At 38.5% G+C, this 18,491-nt stretch overlaps 1 protein-coding gene across 1 annotated transcript; it reads right to left on the bottom strand.

Moving 5' to 3' along the window:
* Window positions 1-1,823: 1,823 nt before the first annotated feature.
* Window positions 1,824-17,501, bottom strand: slc6a1b (solute carrier family 6 member 1b). Its single transcript, XM_085406760.1, has 15 exons — window positions 17,108-17,501; window positions 15,424-15,868; window positions 15,009-15,140; window positions 14,752-14,852; window positions 14,212-14,321; window positions 13,667-13,799; window positions 12,756-12,890; window positions 12,020-12,123; window positions 11,334-11,458; window positions 10,583-10,695; window positions 10,221-10,352; window positions 8,190-8,292; window positions 7,900-8,000; window positions 7,362-7,529; window positions 1,824-4,431 (listed from the first exon to the last, which is right to left on the bottom strand). Exons 2-15 carry the CDS (start codon window positions 15,668-15,670, stop codon window positions 4,318-4,320), a joined length of 1,818 nt encoding a protein of 605 aa, XP_085262886.1. The 5' UTR covers window positions 15,671-15,868; window positions 17,108-17,501; the 3' UTR covers window positions 1,824-4,317.
* Between the last annotated feature and the right edge of the window lie 990 nt (window positions 17,502-18,491).

The raw sequence follows: 18,491 nt of genomic DNA, 5'->3' as shown, positions 1-18,491 counted from the left end.
CTAACTTTCTGATTCTTAATTCAGATAAAACTGAGGTTATTGTACTCGGGCCCTGAAAATCTTAGAAATATGGTATCTAACCAGATTCTTACTCTGGATGGCATTACCTTGGCCTCCAGTAACACTGTGAGGAACCTTGGAGTCATTTTTGACCAGGATATGTTCTTCAGTGCACATATTAAACAAATATGTAGGGTTGCTTTTTCAAATCCCAAACCCCGGGGTTAGACTTGGTTCTCAGAAGGAAACAGTAATACTGTGACTAGTGTTTAACCACCAATAGTGGTGTGTGTTTGCACTATACTAGCTAAGGAAATAGCTAAAATGGCTGAGCTGCAAGCACATATACTGTAAATGGTTTCACATCTGGCATTGGCTGCAAGCCTAACACAAACTGAAGGAACATTACTTAAAAATGTTGCAAGAAGTGATGATGTCACCACCAACACAATGACAATAAATGCTTTACATATTCTGCATTCACATTATATTCTATCCCATGTACTTAAGCTGACCAAAAGCCTGTGACTAGTTTAGGATGATGAATGGCATTTGCTGCCATGCTCACATGACAAACACAGTTTGCTGCATTATATATCCAATGTACCCTCACTACTCTGTCTTGTGTCTTGATTTCCCATGCCTTCTTCTGCACGGCTGGCATGAAATCTCTGCTATTGCAATCACTATATGGTGCCGCTGTAAGGGCAAACAGTGGCTGTACAGAACAGAGTAACTTCCATATCATGTCTTTTTTGGTTAAGGAGATTCAGGCTCCAATGATTTTTTTAATTTGAATTTTGTGTAGTTTCACAAGACATGAACTGGATTTTAGCTAGAAACTGAAACAATGCTTTACTTACTTACCTATCCTCACTTCGTCAATTGCTGCAAAAATTGGGCCATGATGGGATTTTCTGTGTTGGAGCTTGCTGCAATTATTTGGCTGGAAAGGGAGATTAAATCTCATTATCAGACAAGCAGTTAAAAGCACACTGGCTTCCTGTGGAAGTGCTACTCCCAGACTTTGCCATATTGAGCTTGGTGTGCTCTTTTATAGAGTGACAAGTCCATAGCCTTGATGCTAAATAGTGACTCTAAACTACTGACATTTACATCTGTTTCATTACATCTAATTCTTGACAATACGCTTTTACAGTTTCAGAATAAAAAAGGAAATGTGATTTTAAAAACCCCCACATTTTTGAAGGTTACATTTATTATTTAAATATCACTTTGTCACATATTTTGTTCCAATCTTATTGGTCTTCCCTAGTCATAAATTCCGTTAAATTACAATGTGTCCTCTTCCCACGCTTCCTTCTCTATGTGCATATTTTGGTTATTTGATGATTATTTGGACTGAAATGAATGTAGGTTAATGTATTGTGCATTGTGGCTTGGAGGAATTGGCTTTTAGCCAAAATAGCTGTAGTGTCTGTGCTGGCCCAGCCTTCAGTGCAGGTGTCACAAGAATATTACTGCGGCATGAACCATTTTGTCAGAAACTATCAGTTATGTTTACAGCAAACATCTCTTGTAGTGACAGAGCTGATTGCATATTCACCAACTCGTGCAAAAAACTACCATAGTACTGAACAGGTCAGTAATGTGCAATAACATCTTTCTTTATAGAAACAGAAAATAAGTTTTTTCTAAGGGTAAAATGTTCTTCATAAAACAATTTGTTCCACAATTAACCACCTGCATAGTTCCACAATAAATAAATAATTTTAGAAAATGAAAGCATTTAAAATGGAGTGGACTTTTATTCACCTACCCTTTAAATGGAATGAACACATAACACAGGGATTATAATCTATAGAACTTTATTTATTTTGCAGATAACATATATTGCAATCATGCTTTTTCATATAACACCATCTAGACATTTATTATATTTTTTACATATAATATTTTACATTAGGCCCATGAAACAGCTAGAAATATACAAAACAATATTCTCTGACTAGACATTTCTATTACATTATTGTTATTATCATTATTATAATCTTCTTTATTATTAATCTATTCTGCTGTTATCTTCATAGTTTTTTGTTTTTTTGTTTTTTTACAGTTGAGAGATATGTGCTTTAGTTTCTGAGACAGTATTATTGCAGAAAACAGCAAATGATATCATTTTTTTCTGTTCAACATTTAGACGAAAGGAAAAAAAATCCAGGTTGTACGGACATTCACAGATACATGTATTACACAGTCCAGTTTACAACATCATTCAAGAGAGAAAACTGCAATATGGTAACTTTATACAAAATTCACGGAACCCTTTAGTCATTGCACATTTAAACACATCTTTGAAAAAAAAACATAAATAAAAGAAAAGATGGGACTGGTTCAACCTGATTCCTGTCGCATAGCTGCCACAGAAGCAAATTCTCTTGATCCTTCTTCGTAGTAATACAGCGATATCTGCGGTCTGTCACAAAGTCAGGATCTACTCATATGCTATTATATTGCCGAGCAACTTGATATGTTATAATAGGTTTTTATTCACCCTATGAAAAGGAGTAGTTTTCGGTGGTGTTGGCCTATAAAGCATCTGGCTATGTCCTGTTAACAGTACTTCAGCCAGTTTTGTTCTGTGTCTGTGCCAAAGTTTATCTGCCCATTTCTTGTATTGGAAATATAAAACAGAATAGGAACAACTTATGGCTTCTACCAACATCTGTGAAGGCCATGACAGCTTATACACAGTGAAAGAAAATATGCTAGCAGAGCAGATGGCACACAGAAAAGAGGCAGGAATTTGGATCAGCTTTTGAATGTACCCAAGTAGAGATATATATATATATATATGTATATGTGTGAAGTCTTCATTCTGGTTTGCGACTTTATGTTTTGTTGCTGCTTCAGGTAGCATGTTGAATTTATGGGAAAAAAAATGACCATTTTCACACTTGTTGTCGTTTAATACAGCATTCATTGTTTCAGTGTATCGTGGTAGTATCTGAGAGAATTTGGTCACTTCCACCTTTGTTCCTGAGAAGTGGGTTACTAAATAGATACACAAGTAAACGATTCCAGACAGAATAATGGTAGTAATGATAGAAATCATCTCGCACGCTACACTGCAGCCTATTAGCTCTCACAGTTTAAACTCTGAATTAGTATTGTTTTATTTCAGTGTAACACTTTTCCTTCTACTTAATTGGTGTCAGTTGAAGAAAAGTCACCATTTTCCAAATGTTTACTCTCCAGAAGAAGTGCACATGTAGGAGTTTTGTAATGGCTACGCCTTTATTTTTAGAGGTACTAGTTTACAGATTCAAACTGTGCTTGTGGGCGACTGCTCTTTTCACTACCCTGCTGCTCTATACCGAGTCAAAAGGGGATTCTCGAATAATTACTTTAATTAGACTCTTTATTTAATCCATAAATGCTCAGTGGGTCAGCAGTCTCAGAGCATTAATTTGGTCCTTCTCACTCACACACATAGAAAATAACCTAAAACTTGTTCTACAAAAAAGATTTGGACAACATACAAAGTTATTGTTCTTTAGAAAACAAAGAAACAATTATAACAGTCTCTTGCTATGTATTATATATGTTATTTTTGCTGTGGTCACAGTTTTCACTCATGCCAAAAATAAATTGGACACTTAGAAATTCCATACTGTACTTGTGCTTTTCAGTTGTATCCCCAGACACGGGTAGTAAACATTTCAGGTGAAGTGCAGGATTTGCAGGGGATTGATAGTCTAGTTAAATTTGTTTTAAAAATAAAAGCAAATTTGGCCTTACCTGTTGCATGTTCCCACATTGTCTTTGCCTTAAATTGCTCAATATTCCATTTCCACTTTGCTAACTTTCAAATTGTGTTTTCATCTACTACACGGCATTTATTTTGATGTATTTATTTCATGGACATGCAAAATGCATTTTACCGATAAACCCTTTTGTACAATAGTTGGAGTTTAGTAGATTACTCAAAGCACATTACTACTGAATCAACATGGGCCTCCAAATTTTAATTATATATATTCAATATACAGTATTTTACTAAGTCACATTTCCTTTTCTAAAAAGGCTAACTTTTTTGCATAATGAAATTCATAATATCACAATAACTTTGCTGGATAATTTGCTTGTCATCATAAGTTTTATAACTTTGTATTTTACAAATAAACATACAGAAAACCCCCTAAAAATAACTGTGTAATCAGGTTGGTTTCACATGTCCCCAGGAGGTAGGTGAATAAAAGCAGACATAAAAGTCTAGTGGTTGTTCCCAACCTTGATTACGTTTCTTCTATTGTGGAGTGCCAGTCTGGCTGTTGAGACAGAGATCAGACCTTTTTAGATGTAGGCTTCCTCAGTAGCAGGGTTCTGATTCTGGTTTTCTGTCTGCTGGTCTGGACCATTTTCCTGAGCCTTCACCAGTACCAAAGGCTTGATCATCATCCGCAGACGCTGAGAAGAAGATCAATACCACAGTTAATATCGTGAGCTGAGAAGTCAGTGTTCAAATCCAAAGGCTGTAACAAACCACACGAGCTATGCAGCTGTGAGCTTAAGGGATAAATGACCTTAGGCTTTGAATGTAAACATTCTTCTACTGGATGCTTTCCAACCTGAGATAAAGTTATATGAATTAATATACCTTTAGAGAGTGAAACCTACTAATGACACCAACAAACTTCCATGGGCCAAACTTACTAAACTTACTAAATCTTTAAAAAATGCTCTCAGCTATGCAGCGTCAGAACAGGGCTTTGCAGTCAACATTTTTATGGAGTGTTTGTGAAACTAAGTGTTCGCCTGGGTGCAGAGCACTAATCAACTTGCTGATTGCTACAATTAGACAATCAGCCATCAGCTGTTACTGCAGGATCTGACGCCTGCACATCGCCTCTGATAGCCTCTGTTCCACTGTCTGCAATTATCGCCCATTTATTCTGTCAGTGGTGACTATAAAGCTATATCTGTCAGAGGAGACTAAGAGACTATCTGTAAGCCTGCTTATTCGGCTCACTGTGGATGACTGCAAATCAAGAAGTTGTTAATGTAAATGGTATACCAGAAAAGGTATTCTCTTACAGTGATTAGTAACATCAGGTCAATAAAAATGCAGCGTGGCACTGCCCTGCGTATAAACGTCATTTACCAAGGACTTCATGGCTGTTGTATGTCATTGTCACTGTTACAGCACACAGCTATCAGAAATTATTTAACAAAACTAATTAAAAATCTATTTCACTAATCCTTTTATCACCGCTCTACGCTTCATGACAATTTACTACTTTGCCCAGGATGCTAGTGTGTTTTACTTATTATAAAACCATTGAATTACAGTGGTGCTGTACAGTTTTAATGCATGGAGCAAAGTCACACTCGCTATGCTCATCCTTTTCCCTTTCAGTGTGGAGCATCTTTTGGCTTCTAAATTACAAAATTAATTACAAAACATAGCTGCAAGCGGCAACAAGGGGGCCAAGAAGTTCAGCAGGGTACAGTCACAATGTCAGTTTGATCTGATTATGTTAAAGGTGTATCTGTTAGCACTGATTGAAAATAAAACCTCTTTTTACCATTTGCATGGCTTCTAGGGACTCAGAAAAAAGTGCATAGTGTGTACACCAAGACTGATGTTAATTTATGAAAGAGATGCTGTGCTACAGTATGATTTCCTTTTTTATATCATTTGTCCGTAAGGGGCAAATGGATAGAAAAGTCAAAATCCATGTGATAACTTTAGAGAGGGTTGTTTTGAAGATCACCTCTGACAATATTTGTAGACATCAGAAAAAAATGTAGCCTGTATTTATTTTAAACCTTTCAATGAAATCACTCATGGTGGTTGCATCAATTAGGTTGAAAAGGAGACATATCCTGGCTTTGGGGCCTTCCAGAGACACCACACAAAAATTCTTGTTTATGTCCTATATCTCTTTCGTCCAACATCATACAAAAACAAAACACTACTAAAGCTATAGAACTGATCAGTTCTATAGCTTTACACTAGAAACTGCAAGTTTGTACCTTCTTATAGGCGTTGACATAGCTTTTAGCAATATTGATGGTCACACATGCAAATTCCCAGCAGATGCCAATTTTGTCTGAATGTCTTGTTCTTTTATTCACTGAAATGAGGCACTAGGAGACCTTCTTGGGCATAAGGAAAACTCAGCAGCAGTTCTGTGACAATCAACCCACTTGTCTGATGCTTTGTATTGTGTGAACTCCATTTGAGTCCTTGAGCCTAGTTTGTGCAGCCAGACCTGATGAATGGACAACAGAGCAAGCATAGGCTGAAATAGAAGCCCTCTGTGCCTATTGGTTGACTCTGATTATGTTTTTCTGTTTTTACTATTATTGTACGACCGTCTACTGGTCAGATGCAGCCCGTTCTCACTCCCGAGGCGTAATATACTGACAATTTAATGTGATTGCTGCATTGCTGGCTGTGTTTCAAAAGTACATCCTATCTCTTTTACCTAATCACATTTCAGAATCAGAATTCATAAGGACTTAGGAAAGGAGAACAAGAATGCACTGAGAATAAACATCCTTATGCTAGAATATGTACTCATGAGATGTCCCAAAGTTATGGTGATATTAAGATTCTTTGGAATCCACGAGTAGCTAATTTGCCTCATTTGTGTTTTTTAAAAGTTATGTGCCTAAACATACCGCTAAATCTGAACCATTGGTGGCCCTAGAGCACTCGTGGCAAAGCCATTAAACTCGGTAAAAAGAATCAGGGAACTGCCAGTGGACAAAGAAGAAGAAGGAGAATAGAAGACTGCTGGTGCCTGCACAGGTTCTCTGTTTGGCCCTTAATTATAATCCTTTCATAGTACTTTCAAAGCTGCCCATTATGAAAATAATAAAAAGTAAAGGTAATAAAGCTCATGGGTTAGTATATTCTGGTAAAGCGGGCTGCATTTGTGGTGACCTAAATATTTATCTAAACTTCTGTACATGGTGTAAATGGATCTTTCACTAAATCCTTTGGGCTTGTATTTTTCTTTATCTGCATATAGGATCGCCTTACATCCTGTATGAGCTAATATCAGTTTGGCTTGTGCAAAAAAATCATGCATAAGAAGTAATCCACTTGAAACACTCAGTGTGGCTTATTCAGCTGCAGAGTCCAGGGTAAAGCTACTAGATGTGTGAAAAGCTCAGAGGTGGGTATAGTGATGCATTATACGCTGGTTTATCTTTAGCTACTTGTCAGCCGTACACTCTTGGCATTTATACCATAGCTTTAAAAAGAATAACATCCCACTTCCTTTCTTAACAAGAAAAGGATATTAATTTTTGTAGTGTAAAGCAGGCAATTATAACAATTTGTGAAATACAATTAAAAAAGTCAAGCATTAATATATTTGTCTTACCTCTTTGTATGTGCCTTTGAGTGTGAGGAACATGTAGCCCATGTAGCCAGGGATGAGAATCATGGAGGAGAGGGCCATGCACCAGCCGACCCCCTGACCCCAGGCAGGGAACACATAGTCGCCCATAGTAAGAGGAACCATCTGTATTGCACTAAACAAGAAGACTCCCTGTACGCAAGAGGAACAAGAGAAAAGATCTAATTATGCTTACAAATATGCTACCAAACTGCATAATGTTTAAGCTAAGATAAGAGTTTTGCAAATTGTACTATTTCCTATATTGTCTTATACAGATGTGGTTGGGACACACTATTGGATGATGGTGCTTAAATGCAAGTTAACACAAGCATTAAATCAAGTGTCAGTGAAAAGAAATAGACTCCAGCCAGAGAGAGAAGCAATCATCAAACAATGGCACACTTTTTCTTAAATGTATGGTTCAAGTCATTTGCAATATACAGAGTGCCTTCAAATAAAATACTGACCACAGTGGAGTACTATTTTTCTTTTGTGTTATGTTTGTGCTTGCCGCACTTACAGCCACAACGAGTGGAGTAAAGACAACCCAGCAGGCCTTCCACCAGAGACATGGTCTGTAGCCAATCATTTCTTCAATGTTGTCATAGAATTTGTTCACACCTGGAACAAAAAAAACCAAAAACATTATCAGTGCTGTTTTTATCATTATGTCACTGTGGATTTATATGTTTCCCATCTGAGTCTTAGATGTCAAAGCTTGGCATTGTAGCGACACCAAATTGGCAGCTAAAAGACAGAAAACACTTACTGTTCTAAGATGGAGAAAAAAAACCCTTTTGTTTGGCTCACCATAGAACCATGAGATTGAGATACATTCGAAGAAGACCAAGAAGAGTAGGGACATCCCACTAGCTGAATAGTAATCAAACAGTTTAAACACGTACAGTCCACCCTGAAAACAGAGGCAAAGAACATGATGAGAAAGGAGAAGTAATGGAAAAAGCACTTACAGGCATGTGCGGGAGAGTATTAAACTAGTGCAGTGAAGTAACATCAAGAGTGAGAATAAATGGTTAAACATCCAACTGATGAACTCAGAACTCTAAATGGATTCTTTGTGAAAAGCTGTGTTTCTCCTACTGTGCAGTGCACGCAGTACCAATATGGCTCAAATTTCTACAGTGCCAGCATTTAGTGCCTTGCAGCTATCAAGTCATTCTAGGGACCAGCTCAAGAGGACTTCTTGGAGTTTGTCCACTTCTACATTTTGAAGCTTGATATACTTCATACTGCCTGGAACAGCGATTAGGATAACTGCCATAAAATAACGTGCTGTGCATGTAGCATGATGGAAATCCAATGTGACTGGAATAGAGGAACAGCGCAGGCTCTTGAATTGTCATAGCTCAAGAGATGCAGAAGCTTTTATTGCATATTACTGACACGTTGGTTTTTTTTTTTCTTGCTTATCATTTTCTTTGTCTTGCATTTCAAACTGATGCAAATCTTTGAAGTGTTTTTAGCATAATGTTACCTGAGGGAAATGACTCAGAGTGTGTCAATTGAAGAAGCAGAGTTTGGAATTCCAATATATTCAAATAAACTTTGATAGCTAAATATTTATGTGTAAACAATAGTTTATAGAACTGTGTTAAGCCCTCAAATGTCATTTTATTACTCAAATCTGAAATCCAGCATAGTAGAAAAGACAAATGATTAAGTACAATGACATTTCTCTTCAACAGACTAAAACACCTATTTTAATTACAGTCATAATTGGGTTAAAACAGCTCTTGTAGATTAAAATGGGATTAAAATAGCGCACTGTGCATAAGCCCCAGGAAAATTTGTCTTGTACACAGAGGTCATTCACTCATAAATGAGCTGTGACTAATACTGAAATGCTAAGACTTAAAATTATTGAGGAAATAATAAAATATACTAGTGATTTTGGAACAACTGAAGCTTTTGAATCACATTTGCAAAGTATGGCTGTCCTGAGAGTACAGAAATAGCAGCGAATGTGGGGTCAGGAGAAACAAAGGGCTGTTTTCCTTTGGGGGAGGATAAATGTGCCCCGAAAATGAAATCAGTAGACAGTCCGAGTGTAAAGGTGACATGTTAGAAGCTTATGAATTGTCTACAAAGGCTCATTCACTAAGGAGAATGAATGTGTCGAGAAAACGTTGGGATATTCGCCTCCTCGGACAGTCAGGTTACTTTAATAAATTGTTTGTGACCTTATGATGTGATTAACAAAGCGCTGGGGTTCCTCCTCCTTGAATATGCGCAGCAGTTTCAATGAATATTTAGAAATTGAGGAGAACGTGTACTAGACTAAAGCCATTTTATCATTTCTCAAGGATATGTTGATATGATATGCAAATCAGAGCCCTTAATGACCAGATCACACCACATGGGAATCTTGCTAGTAGATGTTGGGGGATCTCTTTTTGTACTCGAGTAAATACTAAATATTGTGAATCAGTTTGGCATGTTAGTCTCAAGAATTAGACCCTATGACTGTTTTACAAAGTGTAAAGATGAACCCAACAAATGCAGGCATTGATCAGGTTAATGTCTGGTTGTTGTTAATGTAAATATAAAACAGAAGGTAAATTCACAGAAAATGTCCTATTAAATGACCTGTTGTTGTTGTTGTTGTTTTTGTTTTGTTTTTTTTACTTTGGACTTACTGTAAAATACAGACATTCCAGGGTAAGTAGTAAAAAAAAAAATCTGTTATTTAATAATTTGTTACTTAATTACAGTGGTGCAGCATGAATGGCCATGGGGGGCGCTTTGTAGGACCGATTCTGGCCCACAACCCTTATGTTTGACATGCCTGCACATTCAGAGTTAGTGCACATTCATATTCACCTGTGTGATGTTGGACAGGCCAATGATGTAAGAAATAAGGCAGACGACTGCAATGAAGATCTCTCTACGCTTTCGAAGGACATGGGGGAATTCATCAACCAGGGCAGTGATGAAGCCTTCCACAGTGCAGAACTGGAGATATTGCAGAATCAGGTTGAAACTGTTACACAATACATTTCTGTCACAATAAAAACATTGCTAAGGTTTAGTATCTGAGCAAAAGAGCAATGGTAAGTTTTTTGGCACATTAGTGCAGTATCAAACTGAAAACTTAGATCATTTTTATTTGAAGGTTAGAAAAGTATTTTAGAAAGCATTTCATATTGGTAAAAGGAGACATTTTTTTCTTGAAATATCTTTACCTGACTGTCAATTCCCAGCATCAAGAGCATGGAGAAAAACAACACTGCCCAGAGAGGGGAAATGGGGAGCTGGGTGACAGCCTCTGGATATGCCAAAAAAGCCAAGCCAGGTCCTGATAAAAGATAAATATCAGAGATAATGTGATTTGTATTTGACAGTGGGACACAAATAAAACATGTGGTATTTGGCTATGACGTAGTGGCTCCATAGTGTAATGGCTTTCACAATTGCCTAACAAGTGATAGGCTCCTGATTCCTGTCCTGGGAGATTACTCTATATGAGTCGCATCAGGCAGGGCATCAGATGTAAAGATCTTCCAAATCAAACATGGGGAGCTACCCACTGTGGTGACTCCTTGTGAATAAGGGAGCAGCTAAAAGTATCTGGTTTTGACTGAAGAAGTCAAAACAATAAATTTAAACTGGGCTCATATGACAGTACTGAAAGTGTAAAACTTGATAAAAGAAGAAACAAAAAAAAGAAGTTGATCTCGAAGTGTCATTGAGAGAAAAAAGTACACTGAATGTCAAAGCTGAGTATTTGTAAAGGACTGAGAGTACAGAGAGTTTTTGCAAAGTATTTCCCTTCTAATAATCCCAGCAATCTGGACCAACAGTGTAAAAAAAATCATTTGTCCCTTCAAAATTATAGCAGCTGCAATGGCTGACTTTTTGCACCGTATTTGTAGTCATATTATCTTTTGCCTGTGTCTGTTATTACTATTGAGTTTCAACATTGATTGCAATTACCTGAGGCTGCCACATCAGCGATGGGTCTCTTTGTCACATTGGCCATAAATCCCACGATGGAGAAGATGACAAAGCCGGCGAACATACTGGTAAAGGAGTTGATGCAGCAGACAATGACAGAATCTCTGTAGGGGAGAGACAAAGCACGCTGCAGCCATTGTCACGCCTATATCAATTCCTTATCAACCCGTCACACATTGTGGCGAGGCTTGTGGGAGTGGAGTGGTGGGGGGTGGGGTGGAAAGGGAAAGGTGGAAAGCCATTTTGCATCTGGCAGTGGCACAACAGCTGAATACATTGATAATGTCCTGATTTTATAAAACGGCAGTGAGTTCTAGCAGTTTTACGACTAGAGAGACAAATGGGCAGATGGCCAGTGTTTATTTTATAAGGTGACAGCCTTTGACAGTCACCAAATGTGTGTACCTGAATCTAAAACACTATGTGGAGCCAAAATAATGAAACAACTGATATAACAGGGGGCTCAAATAGTCCCAAAATAGAACAAACTGCAGACACTATGCTGTCACGGAAACCAAAAATAATCCCAGGAAGAGACATCTGCACGGTCTCCATATAAAAAATAAATAAATAAATGATATGAGTGAGTGGTGTTAGATGGTAATTTTTTAACAGGCATTTAATTCAAGCTGTAAATAAACAGAAACAGTATTTTATTCACCTACCTGTATACGTTGTTGGTGAAGGGATTATAGCTGCCGAGAGCAATCAGAGAGCCTAATCCTAGCCCGTAGGAAAAGAAGATCTGAGTGGCAGCGTCGAGCCACACCTGACACACAGACAGAAAAGAGGTTCAAGTAAGTGTGCTTGTGCAAAAATTGCTGCTAAAAGAAGATTTTTGTTTGAAAAACCGGCCAGGATTATATTCATTTACTGATTATCAGGACTCTTTTCTCTGATGAAAGCATGTGCATAAATGCTAGAAAGAGGGAAACTGTTTGTTCTGCACTGTAACGCCTCAGCATTGTTTTGTCGTGCCTGATGCTATTTGATCAACTGTCAAATCACTGAATCGTGATCTGACCTCAGCTTCTCAGTCTTTACAGAAATAAACACATTATCTCATAATCAATACTGTAAAAGAAAGTATTTGTGAACTGTGCTAATAATGGTACTTGCAATGAACAATCATGGTTATAAACATCATTCACAGACATTCACGTTAAAGCTCTGCAATCACTGAAAATGTATCTGGAATCTTGTTGACTTATTAGTTCCTATCCATTCATGTAGGTACAGAGACCTACATAATGTTAAAAAAAACAACAACCCTGAAACATTACCCCAAAAACCAAAACACATCAAGTTGGGGCTCATCTTATACTCTGCAGCAACCTTAATTTTGGTTGCTGCTGCAGAATATCTACATGTATTCGTGATCAGAAAGAGCAGCGAGCTCACCTCAGACTCCTTAAGCTTGTTGAAGTCTGGTGTGATATAGAAGAGGATTCCATCCATGGCACCGGGCAGAGAGACACCACGGCAAAACAGGATGAACAACATGAAGTAAGGGTACGTGGCAGAGAAGTACACCACCTATGGGGCACAAAATCGTGATTACTGCAAAATAATCTCTCTAAGCCATCTTTAAGATCTCCCGAGAATATTTGAGGCAAGAGCGCAGTTTGAAAACCGACAAGTTCTTAATCTCATCAACTTATTGTGTTACTGAGGCACCATCCACACAGAGCAGCTTAGTGCCCTAGTCAACCATCTCCCAGAGGCACAGTGACCCCAGAAAGACTGGGTTCAGCACACTCCCGGCGCACTATTTCCCTCCTTATCTGAACTAATTTCAGACTGTGCTGTCAAAGTCAACACTAATCATGCCAGCCAAGATAACATCTACTGCATAAAAATGAATCAGCAGAGGATCTTGTTGTGAAAGTTAGGAAATTGTTGAAACTCCTTTTGCCATACTGAAAAAAACAGACATCAAAATAAAGATCAAGCAACAGCAAATAGAAATCTCATACTTTAGCTCAGTGTACAGATGATGCAAACTCTGTCGGGCTGTTTGCCATTGTGCAAAATGTTGGTACTTATATAACACAACATACTTTATAATAAAAGGATATTCCAAAGGGATAGCCTATGTGTCCATGTATAATCTTTTTGTATGATTTTTAACTTTTTTGTGACAGTGTACCAGTGAAGCTCTTTTCCCACACTAACAGGAAATTACACAAAATTTCTAAAATAAGTGAGTAACTCCCTTTATTTCAACAATAATCTAAAGTTCTGTTGTTCCAGTTCTATATTTGGCTTTTTCATTGTTTATGCTGATGTCTGTACCTTCTTCTCCTACTTACTTTGCCAGTCCAGCTGACTCCCTTCCAGATACAGAAATAGACAAGGACCCATGCTATGGCGAGTGTGATAGCCAGTGGGATCCTGACCTCCCCAGGCTTCTCCAGGCCATCGGTCAGCTGATGCATGTTTCGTCTGGAGGGAAGTAAAGGGTTCTTACTACAATACACAAGGGCATCCTTGATGTCACATATGTAGCATGCATGGAAGCATACACAAATGTGCCTACATGCATCTGGATATTCACAAAGAGTCTTTTGATGGCTTTTTTCTCATCCTTAAAGCTTAAAGGTATGATAGCGAAAGGAAGTTGTGCTTCTGTGCACACGTTATTTTTCTCATCCATTATCCATTTGTGCACAGATTTTCCTCCTCTGCTGATATTCTGGGTAGATTGCTATTAACGGATATGGCCACTGAGTCATCATATGCAAATGGCCATATCTAACTCTGACCCATGATGTAATGATCATGCACATAAGGGAACCTCTAACCTTACTGTGCAGTTAAAACCTATTAATAACATTAACTGAAATGTCCAGCTTACTCCCAGAACTCTACAACGGCACTGGTGAGGTTTGAGGTGTCTGTGATGCTGTAGTTGGTGTAGCAGCGCTCTGTGTTCCAGCTATTTCCACAAGTCTGCCACGGCAAATCCTGAAATTTAAGGAAAACGCACACAAACAGACACACACAGGTTCTTTTATTTGGAGCACTCTCCCACTGCCTATTCTCTCTAGCTGTCACGCTGCCAAGACCACGATACTCATTCGGGACACTGAGATTTCATGGTTTTCTCAGAGCAGTGAATGCTTCATCGCCAAATGCATTTATCAATACCTTGTGTAAGGCACTAATTATGTGGGAAAGGAAGTAATAAATGTCATACTCTGTTAAGGGCTGTGAGGCCTTATATAAGAGATACTGGCAAACAGCACCTGCCTCATGATTAAAGGGTTAGAAAGTAATAGTACTAACAATACAGACAGGGCTATATCTGGAAAATCTCGGCCCTTAAAGGTTCAGAATTAGTGCCCTGTTACTACATTTGCTAAGAAATGTAGGACTTTAAATTTCAAATACTCACAGCACTGAAGGAGTTGTACAAATAGTAAATAGCCCAGGAAATGATAACAATGTAATAGATATTGAGCCAAAAGGACAGAACAGCAGCAGCCAGGCCAACACCTGAAACAATGGAAAATAAAGGTGTGATGTCAAATTGTGCTGAATAAAACAAAATGAGGAACACATGTAAGTCCACTTAGAATGCCTAAATAAAGTAGTTATTTATAAAATTTAGTTTCAAGTCTTAACAATACATATAATTTACATATAATTTACCTTTGAACATTGGAGCCAGCTTCCACACTCCAAGACCTCCAATAGAAGTGTACTGACCAAGAGCCGTCTCCAGAAAGAACAGAGGCATACCAGCAAATATGAGGGTCAAAAAGTAGGGAATCAAGAAGGCCCCTGAATGAAAGGTGAGAAGTAAAGGTGTGTAAATGACGACAAAGGATATGCTAATAATTTTCAACATAATCCAATAAAACATATTAGGGGTGTTTTGTTTCTGCGCCCCAGATCACGTCACAGCTATTTGTCTGTGCGCAATTACGCACGGTTATACTGGACATGCAGTTTATATCTGTTATAAATAAAGAAGTCCTGGGCAAACTGTCAGGTTTTAATGTCGAGATCTTTGCGCTCCTTCTGGTGTGTGGATATCTGAAAATTGCCAAGAATTCCTCATTACCTCCACCGTTTTTTCCACATAAGTAAGGAAATCTCCAGACATTTCCGAGTCCGATTGCGTATCCGACACAAGAGAGGAGAAAGTCAAATTTCCCACCCCACGTTTCTCTTTCGGGTATCTCCTTTTTTGTCTTCTGCACTTTCACCACCAAGGTTTTGGGTTTGTCGTTTGGCGTGGTGGTGGGCGCGTCATTCACCGTCTCCGTTAAGACGTGTCCGTCCGAGGCTTTGGTCCCGTTGGTAGCCATGGTCGAGGTGTGCGTCGGACAGTCCTGACCAGTGGAGAAGAGGGGGTTTCAGCACTGGTCCAGATAGACAGCAGTTTATCCGTCCCGTACTTCCAGTTCCCAGACAACAGCCGAGAGGGGGAAAAAAACGAAAACTGGGGTACAGCGAGTGATTTGGAGAAAAGGCGAGGCGAGGACCTTAGCAACAATCCAGTGACCCTAAAAAACAAAAACAATAATATAGTTATAAATTTCACAGAAAAAGTGACATTCCTAAATTAGATATTGTTAGTTGCTTTGAATGCAAATATACTTATTCAAAATATATATGCATAGAGCCTTAAAACGAATGTCCTAATAATAATGAGGGATTAATTTTGCGATAATTACTGTGGATGTTAACTCCTTGGGTGAAATAAAAAAACATTTAAAGAGGAATTAAATATTCCTAAAAAAATTCTGTTAAATGACAGATTGAATTAAATTATATCTATTTAGCTCTCTCTCTTTATACATGTATATATATCGTGACATTTCTTAAGGGGTGACAAAAAAGTCTGTCCCGTGTTCTGTGAATCCCACGGGATCAAATAAAAGCTTCTCATGCAATATGAATCACTTTTAATTGCCTGGAGTGAATCCATGTTAGCAGAAATTTAGAGCCTGCTCTTGTCCTTGATTCATTATGCTCTAAATTCAATGGCCCACTTCTCACTGCTCCCTTACAAGAGAAAAGCAATTAAACACATTTAGAAATCAGACTCGATAGTGAATCACCTGGAGAGGCTAATAACTCACCAGAATTTGCAATTTGAATATAGATCTACATCAAATATCCATGGAATAGAGTTCTAATTTGCAATAGTTATTTCAGTTAATGCAAAAAAATTAGTAAATAAACGTAAAAGATCTACGTCATCTGTTTGTATTTTAAATAGCATTTTTAAATGCAAAATAAACGACCGTTAAAATGGTGAGCAGAGAGTGCGCTCTCTGTGCTCCCTTATTACCTTGTGCGTAATTGAGAGAAGCGGGGTACCGGGGTTGCATTTACAGATGGAAGCTAGAGTGTTATTTTTTCATATTTCAGTCTACTAATAAAAATACACCACTTCTATTCCAAGTTAATGTGACATTTTGCATCTAAGAGACATCGCGATAAGAACTGCTTGTGCATTTTCTGCGTATTTAAATTACACAATCTACAAAACACAGATTCAAATTTCACATACATGAAATGTGGCTGTAGAACAGAAAGATCAAAGAAGATGCTAATGGCTCCTGAAGAAAACTAAAAAAAAAGTAAAAAGTCTTCGTCGACCTCACGCGCAGCTGCATATCCTTACGCAAATTCAGCACATCTGCACACGGCAAATTCCTTGATGGTCCTCGCGTGTAACAAATGCATTTCTTTTCTCGAATTTATGTAAATTGCACCCCGTACAAGTGAATACTTACAATACAGTCCGCTACTTTGCAGATTCTTTCTCCGGGGGGGAATATCCCGATTTTGGAAAAAAGTAACTTCCTTTCACTTGCACTGAGTCAAACCGCGGTGAAAACTTTGCATTCGGCGACAGCGAGCGAATATATGATCCGAAAGGGGAGAGGATAGTGGGCAAATGCGTCTTTGAGAGCGAGGTGCTGTCCTTAAAGGAGTGGTGCTGAAAGAGAGGAGGGGAGAGAAGACGGAGAAAAGGAGCTGCCGCCGTCTCAGTTGAAGCGAGCAGGGACGTAACATGGAGCGCAGGATCCTCACTTTCGTCTACATAGCGTCAATGTCACCTCAAAGTCGACCCTCCCCAACTCCAACATTTCCACCACTGAGATGGCAGCGGGTTTGAGAGAGGAGCATCCGCTTGTCTCAAGGTTTTATATCGTTACTCCTGCAGCTTTTTTTCTCCCGTTTTTTTAAACATCAGCAACTTCTCTCTCTCTTTCTCTCTCTCTCTCCCACCTCCCCCTTCCCCCTCTCTCCCTTTGTGACTCACTCAAGGTCCAGATGATGAATAACACAGACTTAACACTTTTATGTAATCCTCTATTTTCCCAAAGTCATCCCTTGAATTAACTTGATTTCATCAAGTTGCCATTTAGAACACCGAAACGCATTAATAACGCACATGCACAACTATGAGAAACAAAATGTTCAAAAAGGCCACACTCGGGGTAAAAATAAGTGTAGTCTAATACTGCATCAAATGCAACTACTCCAAAGTAGAGGATACAGTGGAAGATGCCAATGGCTGCTTTAGCTGCTGGCAAAACATGATAAGAGGGTCCCAGCCAATAAAAGGAGTCAGGGTGTGTGAGATAAATTGAAAAATGTGCTTATAATCTTCTTAGCCCGCTGTCTTCCAAAATGAAATACCCTTGTGGAACATCTCAAACGAGCAGTCTTAATGCAGAGTTTAACTCCCACATTGAGATAAAATATGCGGCTCTCACTGGGAGATTAGACTTGCTCATGGTTTAATAGTTAAAGTTTGAGTTGTTAAAATGAGTAAGAACCAAACTGGTGTCAGATTAAAAAAGAGAGAGAGACTCTACACCTCCCTTTGTGATGATGTGAAACTGTTATTGAGATGACTTCTCCTCGCATATTTCCACACTGATGCATTGTCTTTACTGCTAGGTGACACTCTACCGTGCAATTTTAATAATAATGGATTGCATTTATATAGTGCTTTTCGAGACCCTCAAAGCACTTAACATTTCCACTATTCATTCACACACTGGTGGAGACAAGCTACAGTTGTAGCCACAGCTGCCCTGGGGCAGACCGACAGAAGCAAGGATGCCATATCGCGCCATCAGCCCCTCTGGCCATCACCAGTAGGTG

This window comes from Rhamphochromis longiceps, linkage group LG5 (genome assembly GCF_057381845.1).
Source record: "Rhamphochromis longiceps isolate RC_006_pf linkage group LG5, R_longiceps_female_GT1.1, whole genome shotgun sequence".
NCBI classification, from domain to species: domain Eukaryota; kingdom Metazoa; phylum Chordata; class Actinopteri; order Cichliformes; family Cichlidae; genus Rhamphochromis; species Rhamphochromis longiceps.
Note: the sequence above shows the minus strand (reverse complement) of the source record. Positions and strands in the feature narration are given on the sequence as shown.